General features: G+C 40.4%; 1 protein-coding gene across 2 annotated transcripts in view; it reads right to left on the reverse strand.

Moving 5' to 3' along the window:
• FOCAD (focadhesin) overlaps positions 1-24,342 on the reverse strand; it is a 321,941-nt gene that overhangs the window by 6,237 nt on the left and 291,362 nt on the right. The window contains exons 36-43 of one of the 2 annotated variants that reach the window (XM_028508513.2): positions 14,904-15,032; positions 12,635-12,750; positions 10,033-10,293; positions 9,055-9,144; positions 5,456-5,633; positions 3,825-3,922; positions 2,115-2,366; positions 255-330 (exon numbers count right to left, since the gene is read on the reverse strand). In XM_028508513.2, coding sequence (XP_028364314.1) covers positions 255-330; positions 2,115-2,366; positions 3,825-3,922; positions 5,456-5,633; positions 9,055-9,144; positions 10,033-10,293; positions 12,635-12,750; positions 14,904-15,032 — 1,200 coding nt within the window. Of the gene's footprint in view, positions 1-254; positions 331-2,114; positions 2,367-3,824; positions 3,923-5,455; positions 5,634-9,054; positions 9,145-10,032; positions 10,294-12,634; positions 12,751-12,778; positions 14,825-14,903; positions 15,033-24,342 lie in introns of those variants that run through there. The other variant, XM_036021544.1, reaches the window with a different exon arrangement.

Here is a 24,342-nt window from a genome sequence, read left to right on the forward strand (position 1 = left end):
TTTCTAAATTTTAATTAAAGCTATATTTTATAATTATAATAAAACATTTAATTAAAAGTTAAATGGAAAGACACTGAAACTCTTTTTTAAATCTGCTTTCTAACTCAGTGCCATACTGGAGACAGCTCCAGGTGACTTCTCTGAACTGAACCAAGAAGAGCCCTTCCCAGAACCAACATCCACTAAATGCTGTTTTGCAGCACAGACAACATTAGCTTTTCACTTACATTGGGCATAAAGCATGGAAATCATACCTCTTAAAAGACCCCTGGATCTTACAGAGAGGCCTTCTTTAGGGCTATCCATGATGTTGAATAGCCAGTCAATGAACTAGGAGGAAAACAAAGAACAGTATTAGTGAAGACAACCCTACCACTAGCCAGAGATCAGTCAGACCCTTGTGCCTACGTACATGTGGATGAGCGCACTGGTCCCTGGGTAACACCTGACTGGGCTGGGAGAGTCCCTGGAGAAAAGGACTAGGCACAAGGTGTTAAAGACAGACATAGCTCCCATTTAGTCGGGTGACCCACAAAGTCAAACCTCCTTCCCTCGCTGAATACCCTCAGCGCTGCTATGGGTGGTGAGAATGAGGTACACGTGGGTCCAAGGGCCTCCTGCGTGCCATGAATATTCTCTCGTTACTCTGAGAAGACCAGGCCGGGCAAGAGCCTTGCCCAATCCCACTTTCAATGAAGAGCAGAGTCAAGAGTTGAACCCCAGTGTACCTGGTTCCAAAGCCTTACACTCTTTCTTTGCATCATACTGCCTGCTACCTGGGTCTGTGTGCATCTAGCCCTAGGCTCCTAGGCTGGGCATATTTGTAAAATAAAATATGTTTCTGTAGAGAAGAATAATTTATGCCCAAATGAATATGAAATAATAAGTGGAAATGTAGGAGAAAAGGCATAAAATAATTTATTAGGCAGAGCCAAGTGTGTTAACTGCAAATCAATCCTGCAAATAAAGTGGAAGCTCACATTCCTCATGAGTTTGACTGATTTCCTAGGGTGCAGCCAGAATTGGTTGTGAATCAGATAGGGGGTAATTTCATCGACTCCTGAATGTTGCCAACCTTGACACATTTGAACTTTGGACATAGAAGCTGTGCTGAAGAAAGAGTAAAATAGAGAGAGAAAAAATATTCCTAACTCCCTGCTTTAATTAAGTTTGTTTCTTTATTTTGCTTTTATCAATTTTGTTTTAAACTATCCTACTGGTAAAGTAAATATGCTCAGTGGAATTGTGCGTAGCTGCACTGTGGGTGCGCAGTTCAAAGTGTTTTTTTATAGATTGGTGTTCAGGTTTTATGAATAAGCTACATGAAGTTAGAGTTAAGCTTTCAACCTCATAAAAATCCAATTTTGATTAAATGACATTCAGAAAAGAATCTTTCAAACAACTGTATTAAAATAAGGATAGGTCAGAACCACATAATGAGAATCCCAGGAAAGCACAGTATTTTCATATGCTCTGCACAAAAACTAGTAGCCTGGAGAATCTTAGTATCAAAAACCACAAGGTACCTCCTACAGTGTGGATCTCCCTGAGGGCAAGGGTGATCACAGTAGATCTGTACAAATCTCCCTGCGGTCTCTAGCACAAGCCAGGAGCACCATGGCACCTGGGGCCTGGCTGCAGGATGAAATGAGCTGAGCTACAAGAGGATGGATGCTCCAGACTCACGCTTCCCCGCAGGAGATTTCTCTGATTCCCTCCCAGGCACTGTTGATCACCCCAGTCCTTGTTCAGCAGCACTGTATCCTCCTTTATCATACTATCTTGCAATCTTGAACTTGTCTTCCTCACTTGGAGATTCTGAGCTCTCAGATACTCATCATTTCATCTCCAGGAGCAAGAACACATGTGCCTTCAATAAACGAATGCATGTATAAGCTTTTCCTTCCACCTCACCTCCACTGTAAGCAAGTTGTTACTATTGTCATCGTTAGCCTCCATCTCTGAGGTTCCACATCTGGCTGAGATTTGGGGCTGAGCATGAAAGCCTGTTGAGTGATTGAAGTTTCACTTAACTCCCACTTCAAATCTATAGCAGAAATTGCTGAAGAGCAAATGGCTGCCTGCCCTGATAAGCAGGTGGCTGACAACCTCACCTTCTGGGTCTGTTCCTTCCACGGCTCTTTCTGCAGCAGAAGAAGCATGCTACTGGGCAGGAGAGTGAGAGCCTCCTGCAGAGTGACCCTGTGCATTGGACTTCTGCCAAGGAAGCTTGATGCTGGCTCAGCAGGGCCATTTTCTTGATGCCATGGCAACCAACTGGCACTGAGACCGAGGAGGAGAGGGGCAGCATGGTCTGCCCATGCAACCACTGCGGTTGCAAATATCAGCAAGAAGAAGTCCAAAGCCTACAATGGAAATTGAAACAAGGCTAGGTCACATGTTTTCACAATTTGAAGTAACACATGTTCACATGCACAGCCCCCATCATGATGCAATGTTATCTTCCCCTTCACTCAACTCCTTCTCCTGCCTCACCCTGCTCTAGGAGAGGAACTGGACTGAAGGACAAACTCTGTTTCCATGCTTAATAAAGAGACAAGGTAGGGCTTTGGTAGGTTTTTGGGATCCTCTTTTGTGAATAAAGAAGGCCTATCAGTGTCATTATTACTGCTTTAACATTTCAAGAGAAACAGAATTGAGTTGTACTAATCACACTGAGATCCAAATACTCATCTGATCTGAGTACTCAAAGATATTAAAAAATTAATTAAGAGTGATATAGAGAGAGATATTTAGAAGTATATTTCTAGTCTTACTCTATTTTGAAGAATAACAAATAACTCTCCTCATCAATTTTAACGAATCTGCCTAGAATCCATCCCTTTAGATTTTAGACTAATACAGACAATTGTAGAAATGGTGGTAACACAGGCTGCCTCTGTGCTGTTGGGTTACTGTGATTTAAACTTCACTTCTTTTTGCTTGTCTCTATTGTCCAGGTTTGAAAAGATTTTCATAAGAAAACAGAGAAGACTAATAAAAATTTAGGAGATCAGAAAAAAAAGGACAGATCATGATAGTTTAAAGAAATTTACAAATAACTCCTCAATTTCTTAAAATTCCTATTCTCGCTAAATAAATTTTAAAACACACACTCTTCAGAGAAGTGTGGCAGAATTTCAAACAACATTTGAAATCCTACACATTTTTATTCACTAAGGAAACACATGATACATGTCTATAGGGAAAAAAATATTCCCCTAAAAAATGCACAGTAGGCTGCTAAGAAAATGAGGCAAGTGGGAAGGTGCTGTTATTTTATTTATCAATCTTTTTCTTTTTTTAATTTACCCAATACCAGTAGTTGTTAACCTTTTTTGGGGTCACAGGTCATTTTGAAGTCATGCTGAAAACCCCTAATATATGCACATACCTCCCCACCCCCCCACAAGTATTGGCAGACACCAATTACTTGCATACACTCCAGGAATCTCTTCAGATCAGCTGTGTGAGGCCTCATGGGCCAGTGTGGAGGCCAGAATCCTGTAGCCCACCCCCTCTGTGGGATCAAGCCTAAGTACATGGGACCCTGGGTCCCCTCTTCAGCTAGTGTCCTCTGTCTGCTGCCTGTTAAGGAATGTACTCTGTGGGAATATTTTTTCAAAGGTCAGCCCTCATTCTATCCAAGAGCCTGGTAAGAACATACATTTGTTTGTGACATCAGAGTTGTCACCACTGTTGTTTCCCAAAAATAAAAACAAGGAGGAAAAGAAAGCTACAAGCAGCAACATATTCCTCTTTGAGGACAGCCAATATAAGTTCTATATTTTAAGAAAGCTACAAATTACTTCTCTAAATTGTACCTCATCGAGAGCCACATTGGGAACAGGTGTGGACTGGTAAGCAACATTTCGGATATAGCCCATCAGTTCTAAGAGCCATTCCATTCTCTTCAACACACCTGAAAAGAAAAAAACATTTTCTGACCCAGCCATGGTTTTTCCTTTGAAATGCAAAACAGAAGAGTAATAACTGTCATAACTCAAGAACAGCTGGTGAGGGTTTCACGAAATGGCCTCTCACAGTACTGGAGACTTGCAGTCATCTGTGGGAGTGGACACTGTTCATACCAAATGACTATTTTAGTCTTTGTTTTCAATAGCTAATTTATTCTTCAAACCTACCCACCCACTAGTGATAAATACATTTCTTAGAGTTTCTTTCTGAACATTAAACACACTTTGGGAAATCTGGCACACCAAACAACCAGTAATGTTGAATCTTGGATTAGTTGTTTTTATAGTTTTTAGCTTAAATGTTCCCACTTTATGCCAAAATCACAGGAAAAAAACTATCCAAAGACATAAAAGGAAAAATAGAAACCAGCTGTTATAGGGTAACTGGAGAATAAACAACATGAATATTGATTTTTCCCCTTTTTTATTTTTTAAAAATGAGGATTCCCATTAGAGTAAAAACTACTCGGGAAGGTTTTCAAAATTAAGGTTAGAACCAAAGGCAGTATCAAATTTATTTCAATCTGCTTCATGTATCTTCATGCTTAAATGGGAACACCTACTGTATATTTTTTCTTGATAAATACAGTTTTGATTTAGAGGAAAAAAGTCGAGTTTCTCATCACAGGTTCATTTTTCAATTGGTGAAGCACTAACACAGAGATGAGACCATTGTTTCAACTGCTAAAGAGGTAGAGGAATCCAATTTTCCATATGGTTTTGAAAAGAACATTATAATTAGGTGTGCCAGTTTTCTCTCAGAACTTCACACATACAATTGATGGGGAAAACTGGGCAAAGAAACGTAAGTAACTGGCCTGTGGTCACAGGGCTTCCCAGCCACATCTCGTCCTCGTAACCAGGCGCCCCTCAGAACCTGGACGTGGACTCGAGAAGTCTAAGCATGTGAATAAGGGCCTGGGGGAGAAACGAAGGTGTTCCCTTTTCAGATGACTCGAAACCCTAAATGTCTAAAAGGGTTTCAGAGTTGCACTGTGTGATTCACTAGCAGAGCCTCGGCTGGAACTTCTGGCTTGAGGACATACATAGGTTGTCCAGATTTCTTTCTTCTCACTTCTGAGAAGTTCTGCGATAGAACTATTTAATTTCATTGTTTGTTTTTTGATTGTTAAATAACTACCCAAATGCCATTTTCATGAGAATATCAGGCATAATCAATGGCTGTCCAGTCTATTTGAGAAACTGAAGCAGGCAGAATCTACCTGATAAACTTGTTTATATCCTTGAGGGCCAAAAACAAGATAAAAATCCTCAGAAGAATTTGATCCCATCTGCAAAGAGCAGATGCTGTGAGATGTAACAGCTCATTTCCATCCAAGGTGCTCCTCATTTGGGGTAACCAGGCCTAACATGGTCCAGAAGCACTAAACCAGTTTTTAAGTTGAGGAAACAATTACCCTTCAAAAGGGATGGTAGCAGACCCTTCTGTTCCTGATGTTTGCCTCCTTGGGCCTCACCTGTGTTGGCATGGCTCACAATCCGTGCGTGGTATAAGCTGTGCAGCATCATCCAGGCCAGCGTGTCTTTTTCATGGTGCCGAACAGCAACACTGAGCATGTCAGTCAAGCCCATCAAGGGGAACCGTCCTTGAGAGACCAAGTACAGTCTAACAAAGGCTGCCTTTTCTATGCTGCTCTGCAAAATAGCAAATTGTTCTGTTGCTATTAAATTAACTGAAGTCATCACAGGCCCTCAGGGCAAGGGCAAAACAGAAAGGGTGAGAGTGAAGTTAATTATTATTCCAAATGCTAAACTGCTCATTTCCTGCAGCGTGTGACCTAGCTGCCTGCGTGCTCTATTAAAATGTGCATGTAGATTGAGCATTGCAGTGTCACCTCCTGTTTTCTTATAAAAACCATAAATGATTTCAGGGGTTAATTGGTGATGATATTTAGTAAAAATACACAAATGATAACAATGATCACACACACACACACACACACACACACACGAGTAGTTATCATGTGCCTGGCACCATTCTGAGCACTTAACCTGTACTGATTTGGCAGCGCACAGACCTCTGGGGGATCCGAGACCCTTTTAGAAGATCTGTGAGGCCAAACTATATTCATAACAGCATCAAACTGTAGTAATAATATTCAGTATATTTTTCACTGCCACTTGAAATTTTTAAAATATCTAGTTTCACTTAAAATGTCCCTGTAAATGGAAATTATTAGTTTCATTAAGCCTTTGCCCTTGAGTGCACATGTTTCCCATACTCTGTGTGACAGAACAGGGAGCACGTGTAGGAGACTGCTGCTGCATCACGGCATTCTCAAGGGAGAGCACTTGTAACACTGAGCTGCAAGCTGAAATGGCCACTCTTCCCATGAACACCCATGGTTATTCAAACTGAGTATCTGGAAGACCATTTTCTTAAAACTGAAGGAAATGAGACTGTCACTTCAAGGAAAATACTTCACAATATTCACTGCCAATAATAAAGCCTGAAATTTCAAGCACAAATTAGATTTTTACGAAATCTATATCTGCTTATATGGGTTTGGCAGCTTCCCAATACATAAAAGACTTTTCTGATGAAATTGCTGGTGATATTAATATGATATTTTGATATTATATAATGAAATGCATCAACATTTGAAAGATTTTCAAAACAGTGATTCGAAATTTTTCAAATGGCCAATGTACAAAATCATGCACTGGTAACAGACTGAGAGCATAAGAAAGACCGAAAGATTTTAATGTAACAGAGTATGTGAAGTTCATGGATTACCATATTTTCGGACCATAAGACACACCTAGGTTTTATAAAAGGAAAATAGGGAAAAAAAACTTGAAGCAAAAAATGTGGTAAAATATTTAACATAAATAACATATTTCACCAGTGTAAATGGAACACTACATTCGGACTATAAGACACACCCCCATCTCCTTCCAAATTGGGGCGGGGAAATGTGTTGTATAGTCTGCAAAATATGGTATTTCAGACTCCCACTGCAACCAACCTAGAAGCAAGTACCACTTGCTGCATTTTGATGCAGTATCAAAGAAAGATACCCATAATTATCTGACAAGCCTATTAACACACTCTTCCCTTTTCTACCTGCATATCTGTATGATGCTGGGTTTTCTTCACATATTTCACCAAAATAATGGACAATAGGTTGAAAAAAGCAACAGCTATGAGACTCTGACTGTCTTCTATTAAGGCAGACACTGAAGAGACTTACAAAAATGTGAAACAATGCTACTTTTCTCACTAGTTATTTTGATTTTCTGGAAAATATTTTTTTATTTGTTAAGATACAATGGCTTTATTATTATTACTTTTAAGTAAATAATTCTAAATTTCCTAGTTTTAATTTCCAATATGGTAAATGTTGACAGAGATAATCCGTGTAAATAAAGCTTTTTGGAATCATCAATCATGTCTTAACTTTTAAGACATGAAAATAGTCCTGAGACCAAAAAGTTTAACCACTATATTAACTACGGACTTTTCACACCAGCTGTATGCAGTAGGTTACTATTTTCACCCCTCCTTTTCAGATGAGGAGACTGAGGCACAGGGGTTGGGTAACTTGCTTAAGGTCATACAGCTTTGGTGGCAGAAAAAAATGGGAACAAATGGATTCTGAGGTCTTCACCACTACTGTTTTCTTACCCCTATTCTTTCCAGAAATGATAACACTGACCTCAGTGGAACACACTAACACTTTTGGGGACATCAGAAGACTATTTAGTATGTTGTAGTGACAGTGTCTTGAACGGTACGTTAGGAACCCAAGTGAATAACATAGCAACCTCTAGTGCTTGGTACTACAAAGTAAATCGTATGCACTACCTCTGAGTATATTACATGAATATAATCACAAGATATAATAAATTACATGAAAATCATAATTATGATAATAAATCATTATTGAGTCTTCACCTTGGTTCAGGCACTTTTCTAAGAACTTAATGTGCATTAAGTTATTTAACTCACAAATTAACCCAAACAGGTAGGTGCTCTTACCTCCCTTTTACAGATGAGGAAACTCAGGCAGAGAGAGGTTATGAAATGTAACTAAGGTCACACTGGTAAATTAGAGAGCTGGATTTCAAACCCTGGATGTGAGACTCCATAGTCCATTCATTTAAGCTTTTCCTGGTACTGGTTTTCCTTCCTTAAAATGATCACATCTCCAAAATGCTGGCGTTCTGAGTGCTCCAGTCTCCTCAGACCTCAGGAATGCCCCAGGCACCTGGGACAGCTACTGAGGCACACTCTCCTGGCACCACCCCAGAGTTTCTGAGGGAGTAGGTCTGGGTGGGACTTGAGAACTTGCATATCTACTCAGTTCCCAGGCTCAGGGAGCACACTTTATGAATCGCTGCTACATGATGCAGAAGTTCAAGGATGTGACTGGATAGGTAAAATCCTCCTTAAAGTGAAATAAGATGTCCGCCCACTATGTGAGGACTCACAGTTCTACAGAACTTTGATATTACCTGGTAAGCAGGGTTGCCATTTGAACAAGTATGTCCACTGGGATGTACTTAGAGTAAAAAATTATTCATTGTTGACCTGCAATTCAAATTTAACAGGCCATATTTGCTAAATCTGGCAACCTCACAGATACGCTACTCCTGCCCATTCATCATTTGTCTGGGCATGGGTCTGAGGGTGCTTGTTTTTCAGTCAAACACCTTTCTCTATTCCAAAAGGATAAGCAACAGACAATGAAAAATAAATGTAAGACCTGAACTATTTATGCCTTCCATGCACCAGAAAGTTCTTTGGATAAAATATTCCCATTCTTGTGGATTTTATATTGAAGACGTTGTCCTGTACTTATTTTTGCCCACAGGTGACACTAACATGTTCTTGATAAAGTGGGATTAGTCAGGTTAAAGTGCCATTACACACAACATGTGTAAGAACCAATCATACTACCAGCCTGGACACAAGACCAGAGTGAGGCAGGTTTCTAAAATTAACAGTAACAAGTAGGAAGCAAAACTAGATTCAACCAAAAGGACACTGTAATCAACTCTTCAATTGTAATTCCCACCTAACTAATGAAAACAGACATAGATATGTTATTACCTCAGTAACCTGGGCAACCCGATTGACTTCATCATCTGTCATTTCTGAGAGGCATTTTGCCACACTGATATACAGCTCTAAATCATTTCTCTGGTAAAGAAAAACAAGCATGTCAAATACAATGAAAGGTAAGTATATTCTTAATGTTCTGACAAATTATTAGATTTGCTTATCTCCATGAACAGCAATTGATGAGGTTCTAATTTTTTTTAAAATCCTTACCCAAGGATATGTTTTTATTGATTTTAGAGAGAGAGGAGGAAGGGAGAGAGAGAAACATTGAAGCAGGAAACATCAGTTGTTTGCCTCCAAACATGCCCTGACTGGGGATCACACCCACAACCTAGGAGTGTGCCCTGACCAGGGATGGAACCCACAACCTTCTGTTGTACGGAATGGTACTCCAACCGCTGAACCACCCAGCCAGAGCAAGATTTTAATTTTAACATGTGGTCATTCTTTCTCATTAAAAAAGAAAAAACACATCTTTCCTGCTACTGTGTATTTGTTTGACTGTTCTTTCTTTATTCTCATCAGAATCTATCATTCCAAATGGATTATTAACATCTTCGTAGAACTACAATTCAGGGGTCTGTTGGGGGAGCGGGGGCCAAGGCTAGTGCTAGGTCATATGAATAGCATGTTGAAAAACATGCCCAGGGATTCTCCAGGTGTAGAGTGTGTGTGTGTGTGTTCCTGAGCTTGCTCAACAATTGTAGGCATTTGGTAAAAGGTGTAAGAGCAAACATCCTGGTGTAGCACTGGTTAACCGGCCTCTGAGCTTGCTCAAGACTTTGGCTCTAAATATTCAACCTCAATTTAGATCTTGGAAGCAAACACATTCTTAGTGAAGAACGTGGTTATTTCTTGCTAGCCTTCCCACCACATTCTTAAAACATACACCTCCCTGCTTTGCCAAAAGGGCTTTAAAAATCCCAAACATAAATTGTCAGGAATGTAAATATTTTTGTTCCTCACCCGAATCTTACTTGGCAGAAGGTCAAAAATTTTCCCAGTAGCTTCACGGAGCAGACTCCAGAGGTGGTGGTCAGGGCTGGGCAGTTTCATAGCCTGGCTCAGACCCTGTAAGGCACTCAGGCATAACTCACGATTGGAGAGTGGGGAAGCAGCTTCAAAAACTACCACCATTAAGTTTTCAACAAAACCCAGGATCTGTTCATCGGAGACGTGTTTGATCCACAGAGGTGCAGATACCAGGAGGTATTTCTTGATATTCAGCTGGAAGTTAAACAGAAGAGATCAGATGTAAACGGGCAAGTCTGGATTTGCAATGCTCAAAACTTCCGGGTTGTCACTGTGTTTGAGAGTAGACTGGGACATGCCCCTCAATTTCCCACAGCTTCAGCGTCAAAGTGCCACCAGTGCATGTGACTTTGGTTGCTGCAGTGACTTCTGATCCAGCCTGACTCATGAGTATATATGGTATCAGCCAAACCACCTGCAAACTACTCAGCTTAAACCTTGGATCTTTTCAGTTAGGGGAATAAAATGCTACCTCTGAAAGCACAAGACAGTTGTCGTTATTCAGTCTTAACAGGTCACATATTCTGTCAAGAAAAGCTCCTGAAGATGAAAGCCTTGTCTTCTGAAAATCAATGAAACAGGGTATCTGGTAGTACTAATTTCTTCTTCTGAGGAAGCACAGGGAAGTAAGAGGAACTGGCATGCTGAGTCTACTTCTGACCAAAAAAGCACCAGCTGAGCACATGAAACTGACCCGGCATCTTAAAAGTTTGGGAGAGCTCAGAAGGGGCATGGTTAACCACAGGACTGGGCTGCAGACTTTAAGAAAGCAGGCTTCAAAAGTTGTCAGAAACATTAAGTATGATACTAATGAAAGAGCAAGTCTACAAGAAGTTGTATAAAGAAATCAAATTGGACAATAATCAGTAAAGAATAGGCCATTTCAGATTTTTTTTAATGAGAAGGGTTATAATTAAGTAAATGAATTCACAAACTTCATTTATTAATTAATGAAGATAATATGAAAAGTCCATAATCAAGGACAAATGCAAAAGAGTAGCACAGATCTGAAAGAGAAATGGAAAAAAAAGTAAAACCTAAAACAATTTCTGAGGTCAACAAAACTGGCTGGGAGAATCACACCTGATTCAAAGGGAAGGAATTACAGCACAGTGTTTAGGGCACAGGCTCTGGGGTCATTCAGACTCCCCTCCACTAGCTAGGTACGTGAACTTTGCCTCAGTTTATCAACCTGTAAAATGGAAATAACAAAATATACTGCTTAGAAGTAAAATAAGCCAGACATGGAAGACTTCATATTGTATGATTCCATTCTACAGAATTTCTAAACTTTATAGGAAATTTAAATTTATATGAAAGTTCTTTCAAAAAGGCAAAAATACAGAGACAAAGAACAGATCAGCGGTCGCCTGGGTCTGACCCTGGGAGTGCAGATTGACTACAAGCAGGCACAGGAGCTTTGGGGGTGATGGAGGAAAATTTATAAATATACTAAAACTCAAATTACACTTAAAATGGCTATACTTTATGGAATGTAAATCATAACTCAATAAAGCTGTAAGAAAAATCAGCCTGTCAGGGTTGAGGAGATTTAATCTGATGTCTGAAAGTACTCACTGAGTGCTTGCTTATAAGTAGCTGGTGCATAGCAAGCTCTCAGCAAGTGGTAGCCGGATGGGAGCTGCTTGGAGCAGAGAGGCAATGATAAAAGCTGACAGAGAGGATGCAGATATCAATAACATTGACTGTCAATTAAAAAGTATTAGGAGACATAGGAGAGCTTAAAGAAAAAAGTGAAGAGTAGGGACTGAAGCCAAAGTTTGAGGAAATAATAGGAGGGCTTTGCAGTATTCTCAAAGAATTAAAGCCTCTTAGAAGAGAAGAATAACAAAGGTAAGGTTATTGAACTTATTGTCCATTAGCAAACCTCTAAGGAAGCATGGAACGTTTCCTTCATCCTTTAGGAATGAAGACAGGAGTACGACTGAAAAACAAGCACCATTAGCCCTGACCTACGGTAATTCACAAATGACAGGCTATATCGCTTCTTCCTCAGCACTTTGTTTAAGATGCACACCCTAGCAGAGATGTCCTACTCCCTGCACCTCTCCTGGTGTCTCTAATTGATGCCTAACCAAATCCTACCTAGCCTTCAAGGCTCATTTTAATTGTTGACTTTTCAGTGAAAAGAAGGGATCATATATCCTGTACGTGTGGATTGTCCCTCTTAATACTTACTGAAATGATTATGTTATCATATAAACGAATAAGCCTAGGCTCAAATAACTCTACAACTTTCTAGCTGTATGAACTTGAAAAGGGAACTTTAGTATCTTGGATCATCATTTTCCCTTTTTATAGTAAACAGCAGTTGATGGCATGAATGGTGACAGCTATGGCAGAGTTCTGAGTCTCACAATGTTCCAGTCTGCTGGCCAGTGACTGTCAAACCCTCAACTTTTCTATAAAATCCCACTTTCCCACTCTTGACTTTGAGAACACACACCCCAATAAATGTTAACCTCCCCCAAAGAACCATACCCTCGTGTTGCCAACACTCTCAGTTGCTACCTACACTAAGACTGTGGACCAGCGGTGGCATCACCCACAATCCCAACAGTGCAGCTGCATTCTGGGATGACTGTGCCTGAGTCACCATAATTTCAAGGCACAGTTGCTGTATCTCTTCACCTAAAAGAGAAGAAAGAAAAAGAATATCTAATGTAGCTGCTTCTCTGATTTTTAGCTTTTAGTGTCTCAAATCAAAGCATCTGCTTGTGTGACTTCTACAGGTAACAGAACTTCAGTAAACCAAGAGCTATTTCAAGACTTTTGGAGATGAGGTACAAGAATGTACCTACTAGCATCAGAATCCCAAGCCTTAGGACATATAAGGGCCTTGAGCTAGCGAGGGTAGTATCTCTTATGATACCCAGATAAACCTAGACACTCGAATGCTGTCAAAATTTTGAGAAAATTTTAGCTAAAGATGTCTTTGCCTTTGCTTTCCTCTCCTCTCAACCTTGCATTCAGCATATAGAGAAATCTGTCTAGATCTAGAAGGACTTAAAAGATGTAGCCGCATTCTGAAGTGATTGAGCCTTTCTAACAGTCTGATCCACATCAGCAGACATACTTTCTTGTTTTCTCCAAGGGGTTTACTAAAACACAAGCATTTTCAACAAAGCATGCAAAAACAGGGGAGGGGCGGGGAGACATATTTTTTAAATGAAATCTCTGATAACACAGTACAGTAGCATCATTTCTTACGGTGGGATTGGGTTAAAATGAAAACATTTAAATTAAAAATTGTGTACAGTTAAAATCATCTTTGATTATCCCTTAAATTGCCCATAAATTATAGTATACAAATATTTCTTATATACATAAGTAAACATTCTACTATAAAAAATAGCAGTTGTAACAAATACACACAAACACCCACACTTGCAGCGCTGTTAAAATTATTCTCTCTCTCTTTTGGGGGGTGTTAGGGGCAAGTACATGAACTTAAATTTGTAGATGCCAAGCCCCTAAAAGAGGGTGCTGTGGATGAATTAGAGGTGTGGAGGAAGGCATTCCCTTTGCCTCTCACCACAAAGTACCTGTGGTGGACGGAATAGTGGCCCCCAAAGACGTCCACATGCTAATCTCTCTGGAACCTGTGAATATGTTACTTTGCATGGCAAAGGAACTCTACAGATCTGATTAAATTTAATGACCTGGAGATAGGGTAGTTATCCTTGGCTATTCAATTGGACTCATTTAATTACATAAATCTTTAAATGTGGATACTTTTGTCCAGTTTCAGAGAACCAGAAAGATGACAGTATGAGAAGACCAGCCCTCTGTTGCTTGCTTTGATGATGGAGAAGGGGCAGGAGGCACAAACCAAGAAATATGGGAGGCCTCTAGAAGCTAGAAAAGGGAAAAAAAAAAAGATTCTCCCTGTCATAGTCTGCTTGGGTTGATATCGAAGTACCGCAGACTGGGTGGCTTATAAACAGAAGAAATTTATTTCTCACAGTTCTGGAGGCTGGAATTCCATGATCAGGGTGCCAGCAGGGTCAGATTCTGGTGAGGATCCTTTTTGGGGAGGCAGACTGCCAATTTCTCGCTGTGTCCTCACCTGGGGAAAGTGCTAGAGAGCTCTGTGGGGCCTCTTTTATGAGAGCATTAATCCCATTCATGAGGGCTCCAGCTCTCATGACCTAATCGCTTCCCAAGGGCCCCACCTCCTCGTATCATCATACTGGAATTTAGGATTTCAACATAGGAATTTTGGAGGGGTATAAATGTTTAGACCATAGCACCCCCACTAAAGCATCTAGAAAATGATGCTGCTCTGCTGATACCTTGATCTTAGCCCAGAAAGAACCATGCTGGACTTGTGATCTACAGAACTGTAAGACAAATAAATAAATTTGTGTTGGTCCAAGCCACTAAGTGTGTGGAAATTTGTTACAGCAGCAACAGAAGACTGTTGCAGCATCCCACTGGCTACTTCCCTGAAACACAGGGCTCTGGAAGTATAGTTTGAGAAGCATCCAACCTGACCTTTTGGTGCCTGAAACACAAGCCCAACGCCAAGCACATCTCAGTCAAGTGTTATCTTGATGAGTGCGTATTTCTGCATCTGTCTGTGTCTTCAGACCTCCACCTCCTTATCCTCAACTGTTTACAAAGTGACCAGTGAAAGCAATCCAATGATCCCATCCAAGAAGCCAAACTTCAAAATCCCAAAGGTCTATCTGGTCAGTGCCACCTGTGAGACAGGACACATTTTTCTGCCCGGTCACAACTTAAAATCAGACTCCAGAGACCTAAAAACACTTGATGTTTACCAAAGTTCAGCCTCATGAGCGGAGAGAGCAATGCAGCCCAGTTCACTGGAGGGTACTGGTAGTTCTCGCCAACCACTGCTATGGGTTTCATCACTACCTTGAGCAGGGAAGGCGGCACAGATTCAGGACCTGCAACAAAAAGGAGATCAATAACAAAACAGTTCAGGTTTCCCTCCTGGTTCTTCTTGTTTTGAAGAAATTTGGTATCACATTTTCCATTATGGTCTCCCCATCAATCTTGTGTTCTTAATCTCATCTTCAATTACTACAAAACTTTGTTCCCTCTATTCTCCTCTCTCTTATTTGTCTCCATTCTTTCCCTCATGTCTGGATAAGAAGATGGGTCATAAATGCTCAGCCACCTCCATGCTTTCTTGTGTCTTTTCACCCAGCTCTCCAAAAAGAGTAACTTCCTCTACATTACTGCCTCACTGCTCATTCACTGTTCAGTTCAATTCCAGACGGAGAGACCACTTCTGCCGACGCAGGCACGCTCCCTGTAAGGACTATGAATTACCTTCAGTGCCCAGGCCCTAAAGGGGCTTGTATTCTACCATGTGATTCACCGTTCTACTCCTCAGCTGGTGCCACAGCTGATTGCTGCAGAGGTGAACATCTAAGGTAATGGCTAATCCACAAGTTAACCAGCTATCTAGAACACAGTACCATGACTATAATATTATATCCTTTTTATTTAAGGGGGGAGTAAATTGAATTGCAAAAAAAATGAGGCATGGAGCAGTTATAAATTGGTGCATAACGTGCAGTGAGGACTGGAGTAGCCATTAAGGGTCATGAAAAAGTGAAGTTACAAGAGGGTCATAAATAATGTATAGAAAAGTAGAAGACCAAGGAGAAGAAGCAAAAGTAGCAGGAGCAACTTGAGAAGGAGAAAGGAAACCAGCATCAGAAGAAAGAAAAGCAGAATCAGCAAAAACAAGAGCATCAATAGGAAAAGAAGGATAAGGGTTAGAATCAGTAGAAAGACAAGCAGAGTTAGCAGACACCGAAAGAGAGCAAAAGCAAGGAGAAAGTCAGCAAAAGAAAACCAGCTATAGAAAGGAGAAGCACAAGGAAAGGATAAGCAGGGGCCAAAACAGCCACAGAATCAGCAGACACCAAAATGGAAAGCAAAGTAGGGACAGAGTAAGTGAAAAGAAACACGCTGCAGAAAGGATAACCAAAGCAAAAGGAAAAGCAGAGGCCAAAAAAGCCACAGAACCAGAAGGCACTGCAATGGAAAGCAGAATCAGGGAAAGAACCAGCAAAAGGAAACCAGCAGTAGAAAGGAGAAGCACAGGGAAAGAAGAAGCAGAAGCCAAAAAAGCTCCAGAATCTGAAGACACTGAAATGGAAAGCAGAAGCAGGAAAAGAACCAGCAAAAGGAAACCAGCTGCAGAAAGGAGAAGCACAGGGAAAGGAGAGGCAGAGGCAGAACAAGTAGCAGAATCAGCAGACACTAAAGGGAAAGCAGAAGGAGCCAAGAAAAGGAAACCAGCAGGAGAAAGGAGAAGTACAGGGAAAGGAGAAGCAGGGGCCAAAAAAGACCCAGAGCCCAAAGCCACTGAAATGGAAAGCAGAAGTGGGGGCAGAGCCAGCAAAAGGCAACCAGTTGCAGAAAGGAGAAGCACACGGAAAGGAGAAGCAGAGGCAGAACAAGTAGCAGAATCAGCAGACACTAAAGGGGAAAGCAGAAGTAGCCAACAAAAGGAACCAACAGCACAAAGGAAAAGCAGGGGCCAAAAAAACCACAGAACCTGAAGACACTGAAATGGAAAGCAGAAGCTGGGGCAGAGTCAGCAAAAGGTAACCAGCTGCAGAAAGGAGAAGTATAGGGAAAGGAGAAGCAGGGACCAAAAAAGGCCCAGAACCCCAAGACACTGAAATGGAAAGCAGAACTGGGGGCAGAGCCAGCAAAAGGAAACCCACTTCAGAAAAAAGAAGTATATGGAAAGGAGAAGCAGAAGTCAAAAAGCCACAGAACCCGAAGGCACTGAAATGGAAAGCAGAAGCAGGAAAAGAAGCAGGAGAAGGAAACCAGCTGCAGAAAGGAGAAGCACAGGGAAAGGAGAAGCAGAGGCAGAACAAGTAGCAGAATCAGCAGACACTAAAGGGAAAGCAGAAGCAGCCAAGAAAAGGAAACCAGCTGCAGAAAGGAGAAGTACAGGGAAAGGAGAAGCAGAAGCAAAAAAGCCCCAGAACCCCAAGACACAGAAATGGAAAGCAGAAGCTGGGGCAGAGTCAGCAAAATGTAACAAGCTGCAGAAAGGAGAAGTACAGGGAAAGGAGAAGCAGAAGCAAAAGAGCCACAGAAACCCAAGATAGTGAAATGGAAAGCAGAAGCAGGGAAGAACCAGCAAAAGGAAACCAGCTGCAGAAGGGAGAAGCACAGGGAGAGGAGAAGCAGAGGCAGAATGAGTAGCAGAATCAGCAGACACTAAAGGGGAAGCAGAAGGAGCCAAGAAAAGGAAGCCAGCTGCAGAAAGGAAAAGTACATGGAAAGGAGAAGCAGGGGCCAAAAAAGCCTCAGAACCCAAAGCCACTGAAATGGAAAGCAGAAGTGGGGGCAGAGCCAGCAAAAGGCAACCAGTTGCAGAAAGGAGAAGCACACGGAAAGGAGAAGCAGAGGCAGAACAAGTAGCAGAATCAGCAGACACTAAAGGGGAAAGCAGAAGTAGCCAACAAAAGGAATCAACTGCAGAGAGGAGAAGCAGAAGCAAAAAAGCCCCAGAACCCCAAGACACTGAAATGGAAAGCAGAAGCTGGGGCAGAGTCAGCAAAAGGTAACCAGCTGCAGAAAGGAGTACAGGGGAAGGAGAAGCAGAAGCCAAAAAAGGCCCAGAACCCCAAGACACTGAAATGGAAAGCAGAACTGTGGGCAGAGCCAGCAAAAGGAAACCCACGTCAGAGAAAAGAAGTATATGGAAAGGAGAAGCAGAAGTCAAAGAGCCACAGAACCCGAAGGCACTGAAATGGAAAGCAGAAGCAGGGAAAGAAGCAGGAGAAGGAAACCAGCTGCAGAAAGGAGAAGCACAGGGAAAGGAGAAGCAGAGGCAGGACAAGTAGCAAAATCAGCAGACACTAAAGGGGAAGCAGAAGGAGCCAAGAAAAGGAAACCAGCTGCAGAAGGGAGAAGCACAGGGAAAGGAGAAGCAGAGGCAGAACGAGAAGCAGAAATAGCAGACACTAAAGAGGAAAGCAGAAGGAGCCAACAAAAGGAACCAACAGCACAAAGGAAAAGCAGGGGCCAAAAAAGCCACAGAACCTAAAGACACTGAAATGGAAAGCAGAAGCTGGGCAGAGTCAGCAAAAGGTAACCAGCTGCAGAAAGGAGAAGTACAGGGAAAGGAGAAGCAGGGACCAAAAAAGGCCCAGAACCCGAAGACACTGAAGTGGAAAGCAGAACTGGGGGCAGAGCCAGCAAAAGGAAACCCACTTCAGAAAAAAGAAGTATATGGAAAGGGGAAGCAGAAGTCAAAAAGCCACAGAACCCGAAGGCACTGAAATGGAAAGCAGAAGCAGGAAAAGAAGCAGGAGAAGGAAACCAGCTGCAGAAAGGAGAAGCACAGGGAAAGGAGAAGCAGAGGCAGAACAAGTAGCAGAATCAGCAGACACTAAAGGGAAAGCAGAAGCAGCCAAGAAAAGGAAACCAGCTGCAGAAAGGAGAAGTATAGGGAAAGGAGAAGCAGAAGCAAAAAAGCCCCAGAACCCCAAGACACAGAAATGGAAAGCAGAAGCTGGAGCAGAGTCAGCAAAATGTAACAAGCTGCAGAAAGGAGAAGTACAGGGAAAGGAGAAGCAGAAGCAAAAGAGCCACAGAAACCCAAGATAGTGAAATGGAAAGCAGAAGCAGGGAAGAGCCAGCAAAAGGAAACCAGCTGCAGAAGGGAGAAGCACAGGGAGAGGAGAAGCAGAGGCAGAATGAGTAGCAGAATCAGCAGACACTAAAGGGGAAGCAGAAGGAGCCAAGAAAAGGAAGCCAGCTGCAGAAAGGAGAAGTACATGGAAAGGAGAAGCAGAAGTCAAAAGAGCCACAGAACCGGAAGGGACTGAAATGGAAAGCAGAAGCAGGGAAAGAAGCTGGAAAAGGAAACCAGCTGCAGAAAGGAGAAGTACAGGGAAAGGAGATGCAGAGGCAAAACAAGTAGCAGAATCAGCAGACCCTAAAGGGGAAAACAGAAGCAGCCAACAAAAGGAAGCTAACTGCAGCAAGGAGAACCAGGGGCCAAAAAAGCTACAGAACCCGAAGGCACTGAAATGGAAAGCAGAAACAGGAAAAGAACCAGCAAAAGGAAACCAGGTGCAGAAAGGAGAAGCACAGGGAAAGGAGAAGCAGAGGCAGAACAAGTAGCAGAATCAGCAAACACTAAAGGGAAAGCAGAAGGAGCCAAGAAAAGGAAACCAGCTGAAGAAAGGAGAAGCCGGGGCCAAAAAAGCTACAGAACTCAAAGACTCTGAAATGGAAAGCAGAAGTGGGGGCAGAGCCAGGTAAAGAAAACCAGCTGCAGAAAAGGAGAAGCACAAGGACAGGAGAAGCAGAGGCAGAAAAAGCAGTGGAATCACCAGACACCAAAATGGAAAGCAGAAGCAGGCAACAAAAGGAAACCAACTACAGAAAGTCGAACTAGAAGCCCAGCGCCACAGAACCACGACACTCAGATGGAATGCAGAAGTGGGGAAAGAACCAGCAAAAGGAAACCAGCTGCAGAAAGGAGAAACACAGGGAAAGGAGAAGCAGAGATAGAACAAGTAGTAGAATCAGCAGACACTAAAGGGAAAAGCAGAAGCAGGACAGAGTCAGGAAAAAAGAAACCAGCTACAGAAAGGAGACCCAAAGGGTAAGGAGAAGCAAGGGCAGAAAAAGCAGTGGAATGAGCAGATACATAAGAAGGGGAAAGGAGAAGCAGGCAGAGAGCCAGCAAAAGGAAAGGCAGCCATAGGAGACAGAGTCATTAAGAGCAAAACAGTTACAGAAAGGAGGAGCCCAAGAAAAACAGCAGATGCAGAATCAGTAGGAAAAGCAGTAGAATTAGTAGAGGTTGAAAAAACGGGAAAAGCAGAAGTGGAACCAGAGTCAATAAAAGGAAAAATGTTGAAGAAAGGAGAAGCATAGGGAAAAGAAGAAACATCTAAAAATGGGCAAAGCACTTGAATAGACATTTCTCTATGGATGATACACAAATTACCAGCAAGAATATGAAAAGATCCTCAACATCACTAATCATGAGAGAAAACCAAATAAAAACAATGAGATAATGCACTGATTAGGATGTATACTATGAAAAAAGAAAGACAGAAAAAGAATATACGTAAGTGTTGGCAAGGATGTGGAGAAACTGAAACCCTTTTGTACTTCTGGTGGGATTGTAAAATGGTAGAACCACTATGGAAAGCAGTATGATAGCCCCTCAAAAAATTATAAGTAGGACTACCATATGATCCAGCAATCCCACTTTGGGCATATATCCAAAAGAACTGAAAGCAGAGTCTTAAAGAGATGTTTATACACGTTTACAGTGGCTGTATTCAAAATAGCCAGGAGGTGGAAGCAACCCAAGTATCCGTTGATAAATGGATAAATAAAATAAAATATAATACATACACACAATGGAATAGTATTTAACCTTAAAAAGAAAAGAAAACATGTTATATACTACAACATGAATAAATCTCAGGGACACTGCACTGACTGCAACTAGCAGTCATAGCAGGTATTTGAAGTAACCAAATAGAAACAGAAAGTAGAATGATTGTTATCAGGGGTTAGGGCGAGAGAGAAAGGATACGTTGTTTAATAGGTCTAGATTTTCAGTTTTTAAAAAGTTTTAAATTGCAGTTGACATTCAATATTATTTTGTACTAGTTTCAGGTATACAGCATAGTAGTGAGATAATCATATACTTTACAAAGTGTTCTCCCCAATATCTCCAGTATCCACCTGGCACCATACAAATGTATTATAACAATGACTGTTTCCTATGCTGTACATCCCCATGACTATTCTGTAACTATCAATCTGTACTTCTCAATCCCTTTACCTTTTTCACTCAATCTTTAACCCCCTCCCCTCTGGCAACAATCAGACTGTTCCATCCATGAGTCTGTTTCTGTTTTGCCTGTTTGTTTATGTTGTTCTTTAGACTTTCACTTTCATAGGATGAAAAGTTCTGGAGATTGGTTTAATTTTAAAACAATGTGAATATACTTAACACTACTGAACTGTATACTTAAAATGGGTAAGATGATAAATTTTATATTACGTGCATTTTATAATAAAAAACTAAAAACATTAAAAAAAGGAAAGATTTTGGGTTTCCAGTTCTGCAGGTAAGGAGCTTGGAATTTGCTACTGTCCTAACAACACATAAAAAGCTAAACAAACTGAAAAATCAACACTCTTCTTGGATCCTTAAAAAAGGAAAGGACACAGGGAAAACTGTAGCTCCCAATTTGGAGACAGATGATAGCTAACATTTTTCTTTTTAGCAATAAAGTATTTCAAATTAAGGTATATAGATTTTTTAAAGACATAATGCTATTGCACACTTAACAGTCTACAATATAGCGTAAGTGTAACTTTTATATGCACTGAGAAACCCAAAAATTCACGTGACTCATCCTGAACTATAAATGATGAAATCCTGAAGGTTTTGTGTGAACAACTCTTATGCACACAAATTTGATAAGCTAGATGAAATGGGTCAATTCTTTTAAAGACACAATCTGACAAAACTTACACAAGAAGTCATAGATAATCTGAATAGGGCCATATCTACTTAAAAATTGAATCAATAATTTATAACCTTCTAAAACAGAAATGCCCAGATGGGTTCACTGGTGAATTCCACCGAACATTTAAGGAAGAAATTATACCCATTCTCTACAAGCTCTTACAGAAGATGGAAGCACAGGGAGTACTTCCTGTCTCATTCTATGAGGACAGCATTACCCCAATACCAAAACCAGACAAAAAGATAACAAAACACTACAAGCCAACGTCTCTCATGAACACAGACAAAAACAAAATCCTCAACGAAATGTTAGCATATCAAATCTAACAATGTGTGAAAGAATTATACACTGCGATCAAGTGAGCTTTATCTCAAGTACGCAAGGCTTGTTAACATTCAAAAATCAATTAATGTAATCCATCACATCAGCAGGCTAAAGAAGAAAAGTCACATGAACATGTCAATAGATGTAGAAAAAACATTTGACAAAATCCAACACCCATTCATGATAAAAACGCTCATTATACTCGATAGAGAAACTTCCTCAACTTGATAAAAAATATGTACAAAAAAATTAAAGCTATCATACTTAACTGTGAGAAATTAGAAGCTTTCTCACTCAGATCAGGAACAAGGCAAAGATGTTTCACCATTCCTTTTCTTTAAATTTTTTTTTCTTTTATTGATTCCAAGAGAGGGAAACAGAGGAAGAGGAACATTGATGTGAGAGAGAAACATCTATCAGCCGCCTCTTTCTTGTCCCCTGACTGGGGACTGAAACTGCACCTTGACCACATGTTCTGGCCAGAAATCAAATCTGTGACCTTTCAGTTTGCAGGATGATGGCCAACCAAAGGAGCCACACTGGCCAGGGCAACACTTCTTTTTAATATTATATTGGAAGTTCTATTTTATGTAATAAGACAAGAAAAGCAAATAAAAGGTATACTGATTAGGAAGCAAGACACAATTAACTAAAACAAAAAATGAACAGGAGATATTTCTACTGACTTTACAAAAATAAAAACGATACAGAAAACTAGGAAAATTGTATGCTAACAAATGAGATGATCTAGATAAAATGAACAAATTCCTAGAAACATATATCCAAACTGACCAAGAATAAATAGAAAATATGAACAGACCTATAACAAGTCAGAAGATTGAATCAGTAATCATAAACCCTCCAACAAAGAAAAATCCAAGACCTGATGATTTTACTAGTGAATTCTACCAAACACTTAAGAATTAACATCAGTCCTTCTTAATTACTTCCAAAAAAGAGAAGAGAAGGAACTCATTCATGAGACCAGCATTATCCTGATACGAAAGCCAGGCAAAGATATCACAAAAACAGAAAACTACAGACCAATATATGTTATAAATACAGATGTGAAAATTCTCAATAAAACACTAGCAAACAGCACCCAATGGCATATTAAAGGATCATACATGATGACAACACAGGACTTATTCCAGGCCTGCACATGTCATTCAACATAAGAAAATGAATCAATGTGATATACCACATTAATAGAGTGAAAGAGGGAGAGAAACACGCTTATCTTAAATGACACAAAGCTTTTGATAAAATCTAACACCCTTTCATGATAAAAATGCTCAGAAATTATGAATAGAATGGAATGATCTCAACATGGTAAAAAGCATCTGTTAGAACCCCACAGCAAACATCATACCCAATGATGAAAGGCTGAAAGCTTTCCCTTTCTAATTAGGAACAAGGCAAAGATACCTACTTTCAATACTTTGTATTGGATGTTCTAGCCAGAGCCATTAGGCAAGAAAAAGAAGTAAAAGGCAATCAGATTAGAAAGGAAGAAGGAAGAAATGTACAAAAATGTGTTTCTATATTCCAACAATGATTAATATAAAAAAGATATTAAGAAACAATGCTGCTCGCAACAGTGTCCACAAGAATAAAATAACCTGGTAATAATTTATTTGAGGTGAAAAACACTACACTAAAAAGTACAAAACTTTGCTAAATGAAATTTAAAAATATATAAATGGAAAGACATCTTGTGTTCATGAATTGGAAACACTGACAATACTACCCAAAAAGATGACAATACTACCCAAAGCTATCTATATACGGATTCAACAGAATGCATATAAAAATTTCATCAGCCTTTTTTTTTTTTTAGAAATGGATAGGCTGATTCTCAAATATATATATGGAATTGCAAGGGCTCCAAATAGCCAAATCAACCTTGAAAAAAATGTGAAGGACTCGCACATACTAAATTCAAAATTTACTACAAAGCTACAGTAATCAAAATGGTCTGGAATTGATGAATATAAGGATAAACATATAAACAAATGAAACAGAAATAAGAGGTCAAAAATAGACTCATACTTTATGGTCAGTTGACTTTTGACAAGGGTCAAATTCAGTGAGAAAAAGAAAGGTTTCTTAAATAAATGGTTCTGAGAAAATTAGACAGCCACATACCAGTAACAAAATCAGACCCCTACCTAACATGGTACACAAAAATTAACTCAAAATTAATCAATGACCTAAATACAAGAATTAAACCATAAAAATCTTAGAAAATAACATAGAGGTAAATCTTCATGACCTTTGATCTGGCAGTGGATTTTTAGACATGACACCAAAAACATGAGCAACAAAAGAAAAAACAGATAAATTGGGCTTTGTCAAAGTTAACTTTTGTGCATCAATGGAC

The sequence above is a fragment of the Phyllostomus discolor genome, chromosome 3 (assembly GCF_004126475.2).
Source record: "Phyllostomus discolor isolate MPI-MPIP mPhyDis1 chromosome 3, mPhyDis1.pri.v3, whole genome shotgun sequence".
Taxonomy (NCBI): Eukaryota; Metazoa; Chordata; class Mammalia; order Chiroptera; family Phyllostomidae; genus Phyllostomus; species Phyllostomus discolor.